The sequence below is a fragment of the Ipomoea triloba genome, chromosome 2 (genome assembly GCF_003576645.1).
Source record: "Ipomoea triloba cultivar NCNSP0323 chromosome 2, ASM357664v1".
In the NCBI taxonomy this organism is placed as follows: Eukaryota; Viridiplantae; Streptophyta; class Magnoliopsida; order Solanales; family Convolvulaceae; genus Ipomoea; species Ipomoea triloba.
The window spans coordinates 2288623-2303301 of NC_044917.1; the positions used below are offsets into that span (position 1 = coordinate 2288623).

Sequence of the window (14679 nt, forward strand, 5' to 3'; positions counted from 1 at the left end):
AGTTTAACCTTGGTTTTCTTAATTTGGGATATTATTTAACTTAATGGTGTAAACATAAAGAGCAATGGATAAATAAATAAATAGAAATAATGGTGTTAGTGTGGTTGGTGAGACTATGAGAGAGAAGGAGACAGTGAGACACGAAAACGTGATGTCATATGATCTCTTAATTAATTAATTTCTAATAGATTTTGAAAATTAATTTTCCAATAGTCAAGTAATACTTAAAATTAAATTTTTAGACCCAATTTTCAATTCTTATTAAAAAAAACATAGGTAAAGTGGATAGAAAACTCATAACTAACATTATCTACCAAGATGTTAGAAATGGTATATGTGTTGAGAGTAATATGTATCGTGGCAATCCAACTATCAATTTAGATTTTAGTTGAAATAGAACACATACTTCAATTATACTCCCTATAAACTTTATTCTTGTTAAAAGGGTTTGATCAAGAAAGTGTTAATAATAATCAATTTTATAACTCTTGAGTATGAAAATTATGTTCTACCCACTTAACCACTACTTATTAATATTAGATGTGCGTAAAAGATTATTTGTATTTCAGTTTTCATATGTACAACATAATTACACACAATAATATTAAAGGATGACTTTAAACTTCATTCCTAATCTTTCTTCCTAAACTTCACTCATATAACCGATTGAGCTGCCCATGCAGGAGTGCAGGACACATTTACTTATCTACTATACTAATAAGAGCCGAAGAGAGTTAGGCCTAAAATGGGTAGAAAAAATGGCGGTCAAATTATTTAATCAAATGGATGGTTCAGATGAATTATTTAATCAAATAGATGGTTAAGATAATTCATATTAATATTATTAATAGAGATTACCTAATTTAACCTTACTTTTATGATTATCCGTTAAGTTTTCCGTTAAATATTCTCTTCTCCGTTAATATTCCGTTAACTTACCCATTAATTTCTATAAGAAAGGTCTTATGTTCGAACCTCATCTCAATCAAATTTGACATGATTAAGTTTCTCACTCTATTTTACTCTTATTAAATTAAATATTCATTATCAAAAAATTAAATTAAATAAGAGAAACAATTTCATTAGTTATATTGTCTTTATTTTGTCTCATGCAAAGATTCTTTTATGTTCAAATTTATCAATTGATATTCATTACATTTGTCCATTATCTTATTTTTAAAATATTTTGTAATTAAATATCAAAGTTATAGTACAAAATAATGTTATATATTTATTTACCAAGTATTTTATTAATACTATGATTTTTTTAAAAAAATAATTTGAAACTAATTATATTAACTACTTGGGGATTGGTTGACAAAGAGAGTACTCAAATAATAACTCAACAAATTGAAGCGTAATCACTCTATTTTACTCTTATTGAATTAAATAAATTAGTAGTTTCACAAAAAAATGATACATATGTATTTTTTTAATACCATGAAAAAATAAAAAAGAATAGTTTGAAACCAATCATATTAATTACTTGGGGGATTTGTTGACAATGAAAGTACTCAAATAACCCATTACCCAACAAATTGAAGCGAGAAACTACATTTTAATATATTTGGAATACATAATATTTTAAATTTTCAAAATTTTATTAATTTATTTAATCTTTTTTCTTAAACTAGGGATTTTTTTATCCACAATAACTCATTCAACAATAATAGTTGAACCAAATGAAACCCAAGCAGAACACCTAAAGAAAAGTTTATAACTCCTATATCATAACCTCATTGCATGACGTTGTCATCTATGCTACCAACAATATCCGAATTGCGAATAACACATTACCAACAAAAAGGAAGAGAACAAATAGTAAAGATGAAGACAATGACAATGTTACTCAAAAGAAAATTAAGAACCACTTAGAAAAATTATTTTAAAAGTAGTATTTATTTAGACTATCATTTTTAGACCAAATATTTAGATTATCGATTTTACAAGGTTACAAACATTTATTTTAGTAATAATTATAATGAATTTTCTATATTATCTTGGATTCATATACTTTGAGTTATATATTTAAATAAAAAAATTCGACATTCAATTATCCATGTATAACTTCTCCTCTATAATCTTGCATTGATATATTTTCAAATATTTATTTAAATATAAACATTGGGCATTAACCCATTCGCGCAATGCGCGTATAAAACTAGTAATCTTAATAAGGGAGATGAAGATTACTATTTTTGTTCATATTCGATTTTATAGATTACTAATAAAATATTCCCCTTGCCCCCCACCCCCACCCCCACCCCCCAAAAGAAAAATAAAAAGTAAAGAAAAAAAAAAAAGAGTACTAATTTTTTCTTTTGGTTGTAAGTCAATAATGTTGTTAGGTTAGCTTTAAATAACTATTACTATCAAAAATAGCACTCATTCATATTAAAGAACTAGTTTTGTACAATTATTAGCGACCAAACTAAATTAGATTAGAACACATTCATCAACTCCAAAGATGACAAGTTTTGTCTTCGAGCGGACAAGTGAATAGAGCATATTTGTTCAAATTTCAATAAAAATAGAAATAAAAATAATAATAAACATTACTACACAATAAACATAACAAGTTGTGAATAGTATTGTCCAACGGTCTTTTTTTTTTTTTTTTTTTTNGGGGGGGGGGGGGGCGGGGTTGGGGGATCATAACTTATTTCCTTCCTAAAATAAAAAAAAATAAAAATAAAGAACACATGTTTACGGAGTAAATAATAGTACATAAAATAATATGAAGAGAACAAAATATTGAAAATAACAAGTAACTTAATAATGAATAAAATGGAACGGCCAATATATATATACTATGTGGATGATTCAGGTAAGAACAAGTTCTAAGGTAATTTTTGTTTGATCGTCACCCATTGACAGTTGTGATTATTTCTCGTTTTACAGGAGAATCATATTCTCATTTGAACTTTCCCTTATATATATATGAGGATGTGGAAGGTTTACGTAAAAATATGTTCCCAGTTAAAAAATAATGACTGATTTAATCTATCAATTTGGATATATCAGTTGTTGGTAGTTGCTAAAAATAAGAAGAAAATGGATGAGTTAATTTATAAATATTACAAATAATAAAATTAACTCGGTATTTTTTTCCCACAAAAATATTGATAAATTTTAATTCGCGATTGTGATGACAAGCTACAGCCAACAGGCTACCAAGTCACCATAATTTTGTGAAATATGACTCAGCCAAGCTCACTTTGACCTAAAAAGATGACCGTGTCCTGCCAAACAAAAATAAAATATAAAATGGAATAAGAGGCTTAGATTTTGTCTGACACCTAATTAAATATTTAGCTAACTTTTAAAATTAAAATAAATTGCGATTGACCATTAATTAAGGTTAAAATATTTTAATAAAATTAGTCGTTAATAAACTTATGTATATCACTAGGCAAAAAGGGTATTCTTTTGTTTTTAAAAATTCTACAGTATATACAAAGTAATAAGATAATTACTAAGAGAAATTAAAGATAGAAACTTGGACCTAGCAATCTCTATTAGGTTGATTTACCTCTTCATGGGCTTGGAGGCGTGTTCATGTAGTCCATAATATAGTATGACGAAGTCGAAAAATCTGAACTATCAAAATTAATGAAAAATTTGAATGAAAATCAAAAGAAGTAATACTCCCTAAATTCTGACAATTGAGAATTACTCTTCATAATGACACAATAATAGTAACTAAAAATAAATAAATGATAATAAACAAATAATATATTCTTATTAAATAATTATTAAAAAAAAATAGAGGTTGTTAGCTTGCTCTAAAAAAGTCATATTCACCACCAACCACCATATATTTCTTTAAAGGAATTCTTGACATGGCATTTTAGAGAGGTTAGGTGAAGAGAGAGATAATGAGTTCTCACGAGTTATTGACCCAATTTATAATTTTATATCTCTTCAATTTCTCTCCAATAATTTAGTGTATAAATCTATCTGCCGGTCCCAATCAAAAATTTCTTTTAATTGATTGATAATTGATTGATTGATAATTAAGAGTTTAAGACCAATGGCTTCATAATTAGAATTAAATTTTAGTTTATAAAGGTTGGAGTGAACCATGCCAAAAAGAGTCACAACAAATTTTCGGACATCTTTTACCTTTGTTGGTTCAACAAATTTATACATATAATTATTATATTTACTATTAAAGTGTATTAATAATGTTAAAGATAACATGCCCTTAATTTGATGTTTAAACATACAAAAAATGAATTATTTATCTTTCTTCCCAAAAGATTGAAATCTCCAACCCGACAGAACAACTGAAATGATGTAAATCATGGAACTCAGGTTGCTCTCACGTTACCACTGGTGAGTCTCGATCACTAGTTTTTCTTTCCAAACTTCACCACTGTAACTAATTGAGCTGCTCATGCGAACTGAATTATTTATCTTTTCTGATTAGTTTGCAGAGTATTACACAAAAACGAAATTTATTCAATCCACACATTTAAATAGTAGTTATAAATTCTTTGTGGTCACCGACTCACTATTGTTATCCAAAATAAATGATATAGGGATAAGATAAAAGATGACAGAAACTTAAATCAATGTGGCATTATAACTATAGATGATTCCAAGAATATTAATTATTGTATTTATTGAGCTGATTAAATCGTGGATGTGCGCTTGAGATTTGTCTCCTTCTCGTACCTTAAATTCGGTATAAACTGCTGATTAAATCGCAGTTCTTATATCGTGGACCGCGGTCCACAATGCATTGTGGACCGCGGTCCCAAAACGACGACGTTTTAGTAAGTGGGAGATGGAGCCCCGTAATTGACACTACAGTTCATTCCAAAAAATACTGCCTTACATTTGTTTTGATATTATCGAATGAAATTGTAGTTATATCAAAAAGTAACTGTAGTTGTGTTGAAAAGAAAGTACAGTGTATATGAAAAGATACTGAATAACAATTTCACATTTGTGTTTGATATTATCGAATGAAACTGTAGTTATATCAAAATGTAACTGTAGTTGTGTTGAAATGTAACTGCAGTATATATGAACAGATACTGAATAACAGTTTCACTTTTGTGTTTTTATATTATCAAATGAAATAGTTATATCAAAAAGTAACTGCAGTTGTATTGAAATGTAACTACAGTATATATGAAAAGAAAGTGCAGTATATATGAAAAGAAAGTGAGTGGCGCGAATTCATCCGTCTGTTTTCATTAATCAAAACGACGTCGTTTTGGGACCGCAGTCCACAATGCATTGTGGACCACGGTCCAAGATATAATTTGCGATTAAATCGTGAATGTGCTTTTGAGATTTGTCTCAATATCGTACCTTAAATTCGGTGTAAACTGTAATGCAACGATGTCGCGTTACGTATGAGCCTAAATGTGATAGGAAGGTTTGACTACGTTGAGTTGGTGGAGAATGGGGGTTGGTGGACGTGCATCCTTCTTCTTAACAATATCCATTTTAATTAATTTATTAATTTAAGTATTTTTACACCCACCCCACTCACTACCTTTAATTTAAAACCAAAAAAAAAAAAAAAAATGGCTTATACATATAGCCATAAAATAAGAGAAACCATATTGGAGACTGAAGGACAACTTGCGATTGGTTTGACACTTTGACCGATCACAATTCACAATTCATAAAGTCTTGTTCAAATAGCACTATAAGAATTCGAATCCAGCTGTTCACCTTAGGGTCATTGGGAGACCTTAATCGATCAGAGATGATAAAGGTCTGTTGTGCGCTGAGCATACATGAAGGATGAAACCCGGAAGACTGACCGGGCAACTTGCGATGGAAATTCGAACCATGTATCTGCAATTAACCGGTAAGCAATAAGGAGAAAGGCTCGGTTGAATCAGTCTAAAAAATTCACCGACTCAATGTCAACATTTAAGGCAAAATATCTCTCTTTCTATGCATATACTAATTAACACAAAAATGAGGGTTTCAAAATCAGTTCACCTACTCAGAATCCCCAGCGACCAGCATCATGGACATGGAACCTTTGCTCCCAAATATGGGACCATAATCTTGCTCATACGACTCCTTGTCCAACAAAAGTTCTTTTCATAGTATCATCATGTGACCTGTGCACTTAGAAGCTGCAAATATTACCTGAGAAGAAGAAGAATACAGATTTTGCTAGCCATAATACACAAAGAAAATGCCACTCTATAATTTAGTTTGTGAAGACAATTTTGATCAGTGATCTTCAATATTCGAGCAGAAAAATAATGTTATAAGCGTGGAGCCTTTACATTTCAGTGCCTTCTTTCAAGTACCTTTTTCTAACTGCTGGATCCCAATAATTCTTGGCCTTTAACTTGTCGTGTTTATGTATTTAGCACATATAATCCAGATAAGGATCACAGAATGACGCATACAAAATCAGATGCAAAGGAAACGGTTTCGTACCAAATCAAGACCAAAATGATGCATACAAAAGCAGAAGCAAAGGATCACAAATGATGCAAACAAAATCAGAGGAGATGGAAATGGTTTTGTACCAAATCAAGACCGGGCTTGTTGCTGCATAAAACGAAGATTCCCCACTGGATCCAATTACTGTCATAGATGATATTAACCTTCACTTCACTAGAAAGATTGAGAGGTATTGGTTATACTATGCACATCTTACTTTTGGCCTTTCCTGTTTAGCAATCCCTGAGCTTATTCATCAACCTCTTGTACCAAAGATAACATCAACACTCAACAGGCATTTAGCATATAAGAACCTAAATAACTGCTGAAAGTGAAATCAGTAGCATTGTCTCCATCAAAGATAATTGTTGCTAACTCGGTATCAACATTTTGCTTTTGCGAGTTCGTTCATGAACCTGTTATAAGTAAAAATATCTGGTATAAACCCATTATCCAACATCTCATCCACTAGAATTTCTCCCTCTTTACTTTTACCCTCCCTGGTAAACCCAGATATCAAAATACTATATGTCATGGCATCAGGCCGCAATCCCTTACTAGAACCCAACATCCTCAACTTATTCGCTTCCACGCTTTTCCCAGCATTACACATATCACTGAGCAGACAATTAAAGGTCACGCCATCAGGAACTATACATTTGCGTAGCATATCTCCTACAAGCTTAGACGCTTCTTCAATCCGTCTCGCCTTTCTCAAGTCTTCAATCAAGGTTGTACAAGCAATTAGACTTGGAGTGTTCCCCTTCCTCCATAACTCATTAACCAACTCCATTGCTCTCCCCACATTACCTTCACCACACAGCCTCTCAACTACAGCAAAGTAATCGAACCCGCTTGGCATTACTCCTTTCCTCGAAAAATCGACCAACAAGTCACAAGCTTTATTGATCATCCCCTTTCTACAAAGCCCATCAACCAAAATCTCACAACTCACACTTGACATCTCATGCCCCAATTCAATCATCTCATAAGCCATCCCAATCCCCTCCTCAATCTTCCCTTCCCAAAGAAACCTCTTAATCAAAGTGTTAAAGCTAACCACATTTGGTACACAACCATAGTTTTTCATCTCCCTGAACATCTGCAATGCTAACCCTAACTGTGAATTTCTACAATGGCCACTGATCAAGGTATTGAAAGTAATAAGATCAGGCTTGATTCGATCCTTAATCATTCTATCATAAAACTCAAGAGCCCTATCGTAATGCCTAAATTTAAGAAATCCATGAATCATAATATTATACAGAGCTACCTCGGGCTTTCCATCAATCAAGCGCTTCATAGTATCAAATGCAAGCAGTGCATCGTCGAATCTACCGGATCTGCAGTAAGCGTTAATAGCAAAACGGAAAATCGGTTCAGTTCTAGGGCAAGAGAAGATACCGTCGGCGCAGGGGCAGGGATTGGCGGCGATGAATTGGAGGAGAGATGAGAGCGAGTCGAGGCGGTGCGAGACGGCGAGCGTCCGGGCCATCCATTCGAGAGTTGAGTGGTCGTGGCGGAAGGAGTCGACGGAGGCGGCATGGCGGAAGAGGTGGAAGTCGAGGTGGGTTAGGGTTGGGTGATAATGGATGTGCTTTTTGATGAAGGAGAGGAGATCTTTGGGTGTGAATGAAGGCTTTAAGTGGGTCTTCACGAGGCGGGTAAACTGCGTTTGCGTGGCCGGAGACAGAGCGCCGACGGCAGTGTCGAGAACCGATAGCTGAAGAACAGACGGCGGAGTTGGGCTGTGAACGGCGGCGGATTTCTGTACATGTTTTGGGAGTTTCCGGTAAGCCATTGTTTCACTCTTCGGGTTCAGATTTTAAATGCTCCCAGTTTATATTCACAGTCCCAAATAAATTCTCAATCCCCGTTTTCTGCAAATATTTTGTCTGTTTCTTTGCTTTGAAATAGCTCCTCTCTCAAGTATCGGGCCCGATAGTTCAATCCAACAACTAATTCAATATGATGGCCCAAAGTTGTGTGGCCCAAGGAATTCAAGAACACAAGTGCTTTGAAAATTGAAACCGGTATAATATGTCTAAGAATAATTTTGTTTATGACTTAATTTAGAAATGGTTCTTCGACTATTGACTTTTACTAATTTCTGAAATTAACCTTTAGTTTATAGACAAAGGTTATAGTAATGGTGATATATATATATATATATTTGGCCTATTCAAATTTAAAAAATTAAAAAATATTTTTAAAAAAAATTAAATTTAGAATCTTATTTATAATCCATACAAGTGATCAACAAACCTAACTAAAATTGCTCCACTGACTAAATTGCACACGACAATTTGATTTTAACTTAGTCCGAAAAATGAAAGAATAGGGCCCATGCATGTAGCATGCATGCACGTAAACTTTTAATAACTATCACAAAAGGTATCGTGCAAAAAGCTGCTTTGCATTCGTATCTATCACTTTTGGGTTTATCTTTTTTGGGGTCACGCCCTTATCCCATCTCTATCTCATTCATTATAATAATACATAATTATTTAACCTATCTGACATTGTTAATCGCTTAGCAAACATTGTGTAATCGCTCCCTAAACCCTATCTCTTTCATTTATGAAAATTTTTATAAAGTACGCATATTTTGGATAAAATTCATTTTGTAATTTTAAAAACCGAATGTCATCGACGGCTGAAAGTTGAACTTGGCACTAACTACATTCTCTAACTTGAAACTCTATTCCTGCCCAGTTTTTTTGTTTTATTTTTTCCTAGTAATTAATATACGAATATGCTTCCATGTGACATCTCGACATTCATCATCCTACAATTCTTTTAACTTTGTAATTAGTTTTCTTGAAACCCTCATACGATCAAAGTGTAAATTATTAGAGTGAATCAATATCAATCTTCTCAAAAGGTATCATATTTGATGCGATTATATTCAAGATTTCTAAAAGAACATTATATGGGAACAAAGAGCTGTTTGTAGTTGACTTGCATCAGAAAGGATGGCAGGTGTAGTCTTGTATAGGAGCTATTAATAAAGGGAATCTTATTCTATCCATCCCCTTTAGAACTCTCATCATCTACCTCATGATTCTTTCTTGGATAATATATGGATCCTTAATTTTCACAATAACGTTAATTTGGTTATTACCTGGTGTTCCTTTATGGGGGAGAGGAATATATATATATATATATATATATATATATATATATATATATATATATAAATGTATTTTTGCAGATTTCAAGAAACAGAGCTTTTTCTTTTTATGAAAGGTTGTCTTGTAGCAAGTGGTGGAACACACAACTCAGCTCCCACTGCAATTTTTTATGGTTGAAGAATAATATTTTGTGATATTTAAAGTCAGCTCGTCGATCTTGGAATCGTAGCTGTCAGTGTGGGTTTGTGGCGACATGTAGAATCATTTCCGCATACATTCTACAGAATCTACTCTACTTTACTTTTCCCATTAATATGCATTTTAATTTGAGTTACGAAAAAACTTCTAATCACTATAAAAGCATAAGGGTATTAAGGACAAATCTCAGTGCTAATTGTTGAGTCTTGATCTCGTGATCTCTCATTTGAAAAGTCGTGTCACTAAATCACAAAATCATTGACAACAAAATTTACTTATTAATTAGACATAAGAAAAAACACCAATCAAATATTGTAATCATAAAAGAAGGTAGCATTACTCATTAATTACATAATAAAATAATAAATAAAGCTAAGGAAATCTATACACGATATGGTTTATTATTTTAAAATAATTTTAAATAGAAAAGTGCATGTACACTACTTGTACAGCTTGTCCACAGAATCGAAAGGATAGGATGATAAAACATAAAAGTCAGCACTACACGTCGAGTTCAATGTAATTGATGATCCATAGTGGACTATAAAATTTTCGGCGGTATGTCATATAAGACCATTGTTATCATAAATTACTGTATCATTTTTAAAAGCGGATTATATATACTGTTATATTATTTTTTTTTTACAATCATTTAATCTCTATTTTCTGACATAAAAATATTTAAAATGACATAAGAAAATCTCTTTAATCGAGTTCTTTTTTGAGTACCTTTTAATTGAGTTTGTCACGCAGAATTTTATTAGTACAATTCACTTTTCTTGTGTGATTTACATGTTATTATACAAAAAGTAAATTTTATTTAATATATTTTTTTAAAATAATGTTTCGAGTTAAACTTAGTTGTCCAAAGAAATGAGGGAAGGAGTTTTCAAATAAATCCGAATGCCGGTCCATAGTTCCGTTTTTTCATAATCTGATATTGAAAATTAAGTTGCGTATAATGTATTGTTTGTGCATTCCTTAATCATGTGCCTGCCGGAGTTTTGACTTTTGACCAAACAAAACAAATGTAGCCATGTAGGATGCTAGGACTTAGAGCACGTTGAAATGTTGCATGCAACAATTCAATAGTGGACCAGCTAGTTTTGCTTTTGCAATGTAGGCGGTTAGTTTTGTACAATCTAGGACTCGTTTGATTCGCGAAAAATATTTTAGGAGGAATGAATTAAAATTTGATAGAAAAGTAATTACTAGGGAAATGAATTCCATTATTTGGTTGGTGGAAAAACAATTACTGAGAATATCGATTCCATTGTTTGGTTGAATTTGAAATTGTAAGGAATAATGAGTATAAAGATATGTATTGTTGGATCATGGTTTACCATGTATATTGTAGATTTTAGTCTAGATTGTGCGCATACAATTAATATAGTATGTACCATTCAAACAAAATTAATATAGTATGTACTTTTAGTTCACAGATTATATGTGTACATTAAGTTATAATTGAGGGTGTGTTTGGTTGGAGGGTTTAGGCATAAGGAATGAGTATGAAAGTGATTGCTTGTGTTTGGTTGATAGGTTTTGTGAATGCTACTATGGGTTTGGAATACCCCATTAATGAGAAAACCCATACCCTTATTAAATAAGGGTTTCATCTCCCTTCATCCTTTTTTCCCCAACTATTAATAATCATTCTCATTCCACCTAACTACCAAACATGCTAAATACTTTCACCAAAACCCATTACCATTACCAAGTATTTGATACCCATTCCGATTCCAATTCCCATATGCGAACCAAACGCACCCTGAATGTACTAGTTCGCCGATTATATATTTACATTCAGTTATAATTGAATGTACATAATAACTTAATGTAAACAATCCATTAACTAAAAATGTATATAATATGTTAACTTTAATTTACAGAAAACGTCGTACCTGCTACCCTATGCTAAGGTACATTTTAGATGAATCTCGCCTTGTAATCCTTATCAATAAAAGAACTACAATAAGGTAAATCAACATAAGTTGATCACAATTTATCGACTCGAATAAAAAAGAGTAATAAATAATTTTCATGAGGAGTCATACTTGAAATCATGGTCTATAATACTTAGATTAACTCTGGTCCGTGATATAACCATGGATAATCGAGAAGATGGTCAAATATTTCGGTCTTGCAATTGCATTTGCATTTGCATACGCCCCTAATTGGAGAAATGTCAAAAATTGAGAAGGCAGCTGCCAAATCTTTGACTGCTATAAGAGATGCATGGCATTTGGAGATCAGATCGGTCTTCATTTCTTATGTCATGCTTGAGCTGTACACTACTTCAATAATGATGACCGCCGTGTCAATAACTTTATTTCAATTCATGTTTTCTTTCGATTTGGAAATGAAAAGTAAAAGAATAAATTGGTAAATTGTATTTTTTTTTTTAAGGTAAACGTTGCTATTCCATTAATTCATAACATAAAGCGTTTACATCAACGATCAATGAAATACATTCCTTACAGTCAGACATAGAAACAACTTGAATTGGTAAATTGTATTACTCCGTATATTTGATTAATTTTGTTTGAGGTGATTCTTTTTTTTATCTCAAAAATAAAATTTGTATCTTGAAAAAGGTAGATAAATAAGTGAAACATAATTTCTATTCATAAATTTGATTATTATTAATACAATGATTTAACTTGTCACATTTTTCTTACCAATATTTTCATAGTCTAATTTCTTTGAGTAATGGTTTAGATTTATGTAATAAAAAAGGAAAATTTTATTGTAAAACTAGTAGGTGCGTAGTCGTAGGTGGTACGCCGTCATTTTCAATGTGCCAGCATGAATGACGAAACTATTGCAGGTTATGATGTGCACGTGTGCTGGATCGGACTACTAATCAGATCATGTGAGCAACTTACAACATTAAAATACTAGGTAAATGCCCCTGTACTATTTTGACCCTTTGTTTTGACTAAACCAAATCCCAATGTTCAATTCATGCCCAATAATTCGCTGCCTAATTAACGCTGTTAAATAAATAAAGAAGTGTTTAAAACTTAAATCATGATTAACGTCCATGTATTAAGACTCATATTATACTGTGCAAGCATTATTGACAGTTTGCCAACTAGCCATGAAACATACTGTAAAAATGCGAATTGAATATTAAAGTGGGGGGATAAAAATAAAATCTGTAAAAAAAAAAAAAAAAATCTGCATTTTAGGGGTTCTAGAATCTGAGGATCCGGAGGATTATGGCCTAATCCACCTTGAACCATTCAAAAACATTATTAAGTTAATGGCCACGCACTGAGGCCAGTGTTGACGAGGTTGTTCCAATCCATTATATTTTATGTATTCCCATAAAAAGATTAATTAATTACTCCATAATTTCATATATACAACTACAAGAGGGTGGGGAGCCAGACACTTATACAAACATGGAATCCATGCCAACTGGAAGCATTATGGCCTGTTTGGGCCGGTAAATACAATATATTCTCTGTATTTGTTAATAATTCAAATATTCTGATCTTATTATACTAATTATTGTATCTTATCCTTTCAAAAAAATTATTGTATCTTATAAATTCGCCTCCAAAGTCTATGAGGAGGTAAATCAAACATGTATAGTTTCAAGATTTATTACCAAACTATATATTTCTACGTACAAAGAGTACGTCTAACTTAATTATAGTATAATTGTAGAAGTTTTATCTCTAAATCGTCCGTCGTAATTATAATACTCCGTATTAAATGTATGGGTGGAAGAACTTTAACTTTTTAGTTGATTAGTTAGCAATGAGATCATTGTTATACCACATCAGCATATAAAAGTGCATGTCATGATTGTTAATATTGTAAAAGAATCAAATTTATATATAATATTCAAAAAAAAAAAAAGTGATGCAATATTTTTACCTCCCATACATTCTTAATTGTTATAAAATGAAAAGGTTAAATCAAGTGGAAAAGAATATATTGAGCTGTTTGCCATAAAATGAAATGTCAATAATTTACTAAATAGTTGGGGGTATTGGATCAAGTGGCAAATATTAAGTCGTCTACTCAATATAATGGGTAAGATGTATAGAATGCGTGATATGCATAGTTATTTATAGAATTAAAGTATTATCTAATTCTTGTATTTTTATTTTTTTTTTTATTTTTTTGGGTGTGTAAACGAGGTGTTCCGAGTATTTATTCGTCCGTGAGGTACAAGAGTTGACCCAAGGAGAATTGTCACTTGTGAGAATGTTGTTCCAGATTCTTCTCTACAAAGAAGCTCATTTTTCACTTGAGCTACCCGGCCGCTAACTAACTCGTTTATTATGAATATCTAATTATTAATACACTTCTTAGTCTTATTTTGAAAAATAATTTGTGTCACAATAACAAATTGTAAGTCGGTTGACATGACATCACTTTTAACTTTAGTTGGTCTGACGACGTTACAATAATTTTAGACATTCATGACGGTTTAGCCGACCAATGTCACAAAGCATAAGTCGGCTAGTTTAGCTACTACAAATCAAGTTGAAGCTTCTATTCAAACTCATTTCTCAACCAATATTAGGCTCGGATCGATCCATTAAAAAAAAAAAAAAACTAATTTTGGATATAAGATTTTGGACCAATTAAGCTTTTGAGTAACCAGAAAATCTGCAATCACTATTAAATAGTGTATATGTATGGATAAATTCCAGATTATGACAAAAATCATAAGGGTGTAAGTTAAACCTGTCGAAAACGGATCGGGTGAGTCCGTCAAAGCCAGCCTAACTTATCATAATTATATACTTGTATGGTTCAGATCAACTAGAATCGAATTTAAAACATTGTGATATCAACTTGAATACATGATTGGCTTGCCCTCCCACCAGTTAAACTGTATTATACTTACATTGAATTGGCATTTTCTTCATTAAGCCCTATGAATAAAGTCCCT

At 31.9% G+C, this 14679-nt stretch overlaps 1 protein-coding gene across 4 annotated transcripts; it reads right to left on the bottom strand.

The window, feature by feature from the left end:
• Positions 1 to 5559: 5559 nt before the first annotated feature.
• On the bottom strand, positions 5560 to 8287 carry LOC116010559 (pentatricopeptide repeat-containing protein At2g36240). Of its 4 annotated transcripts, none has more exons than XM_031250028.1 (3): positions 6516 to 8287; positions 5975 to 6095; positions 5560 to 5820 (listed from the first exon to the last, which is right to left on the bottom strand). In XM_031250028.1, exon 1 carries the CDS (start codon positions 8228 to 8230, stop codon positions 6812 to 6814), a length of 1419 nt encoding a protein of 472 aa, XP_031105888.1. In that variant the 5' UTR covers positions 8231 to 8287; the 3' UTR covers positions 5560 to 5820; positions 5975 to 6095; positions 6516 to 6811. The 4 variants fall into 4 exon arrangements, with proteins under 4 accessions (XP_031105888.1, XP_031105885.1, XP_031105886.1 ...); XM_031250025.1 differs by having other exon boundaries at positions 5975 to 6123; XM_031250026.1 differs by having other exon boundaries at positions 5971 to 6123.
• Positions 8288 to 14679: the final 6392 nt, after the last annotated feature.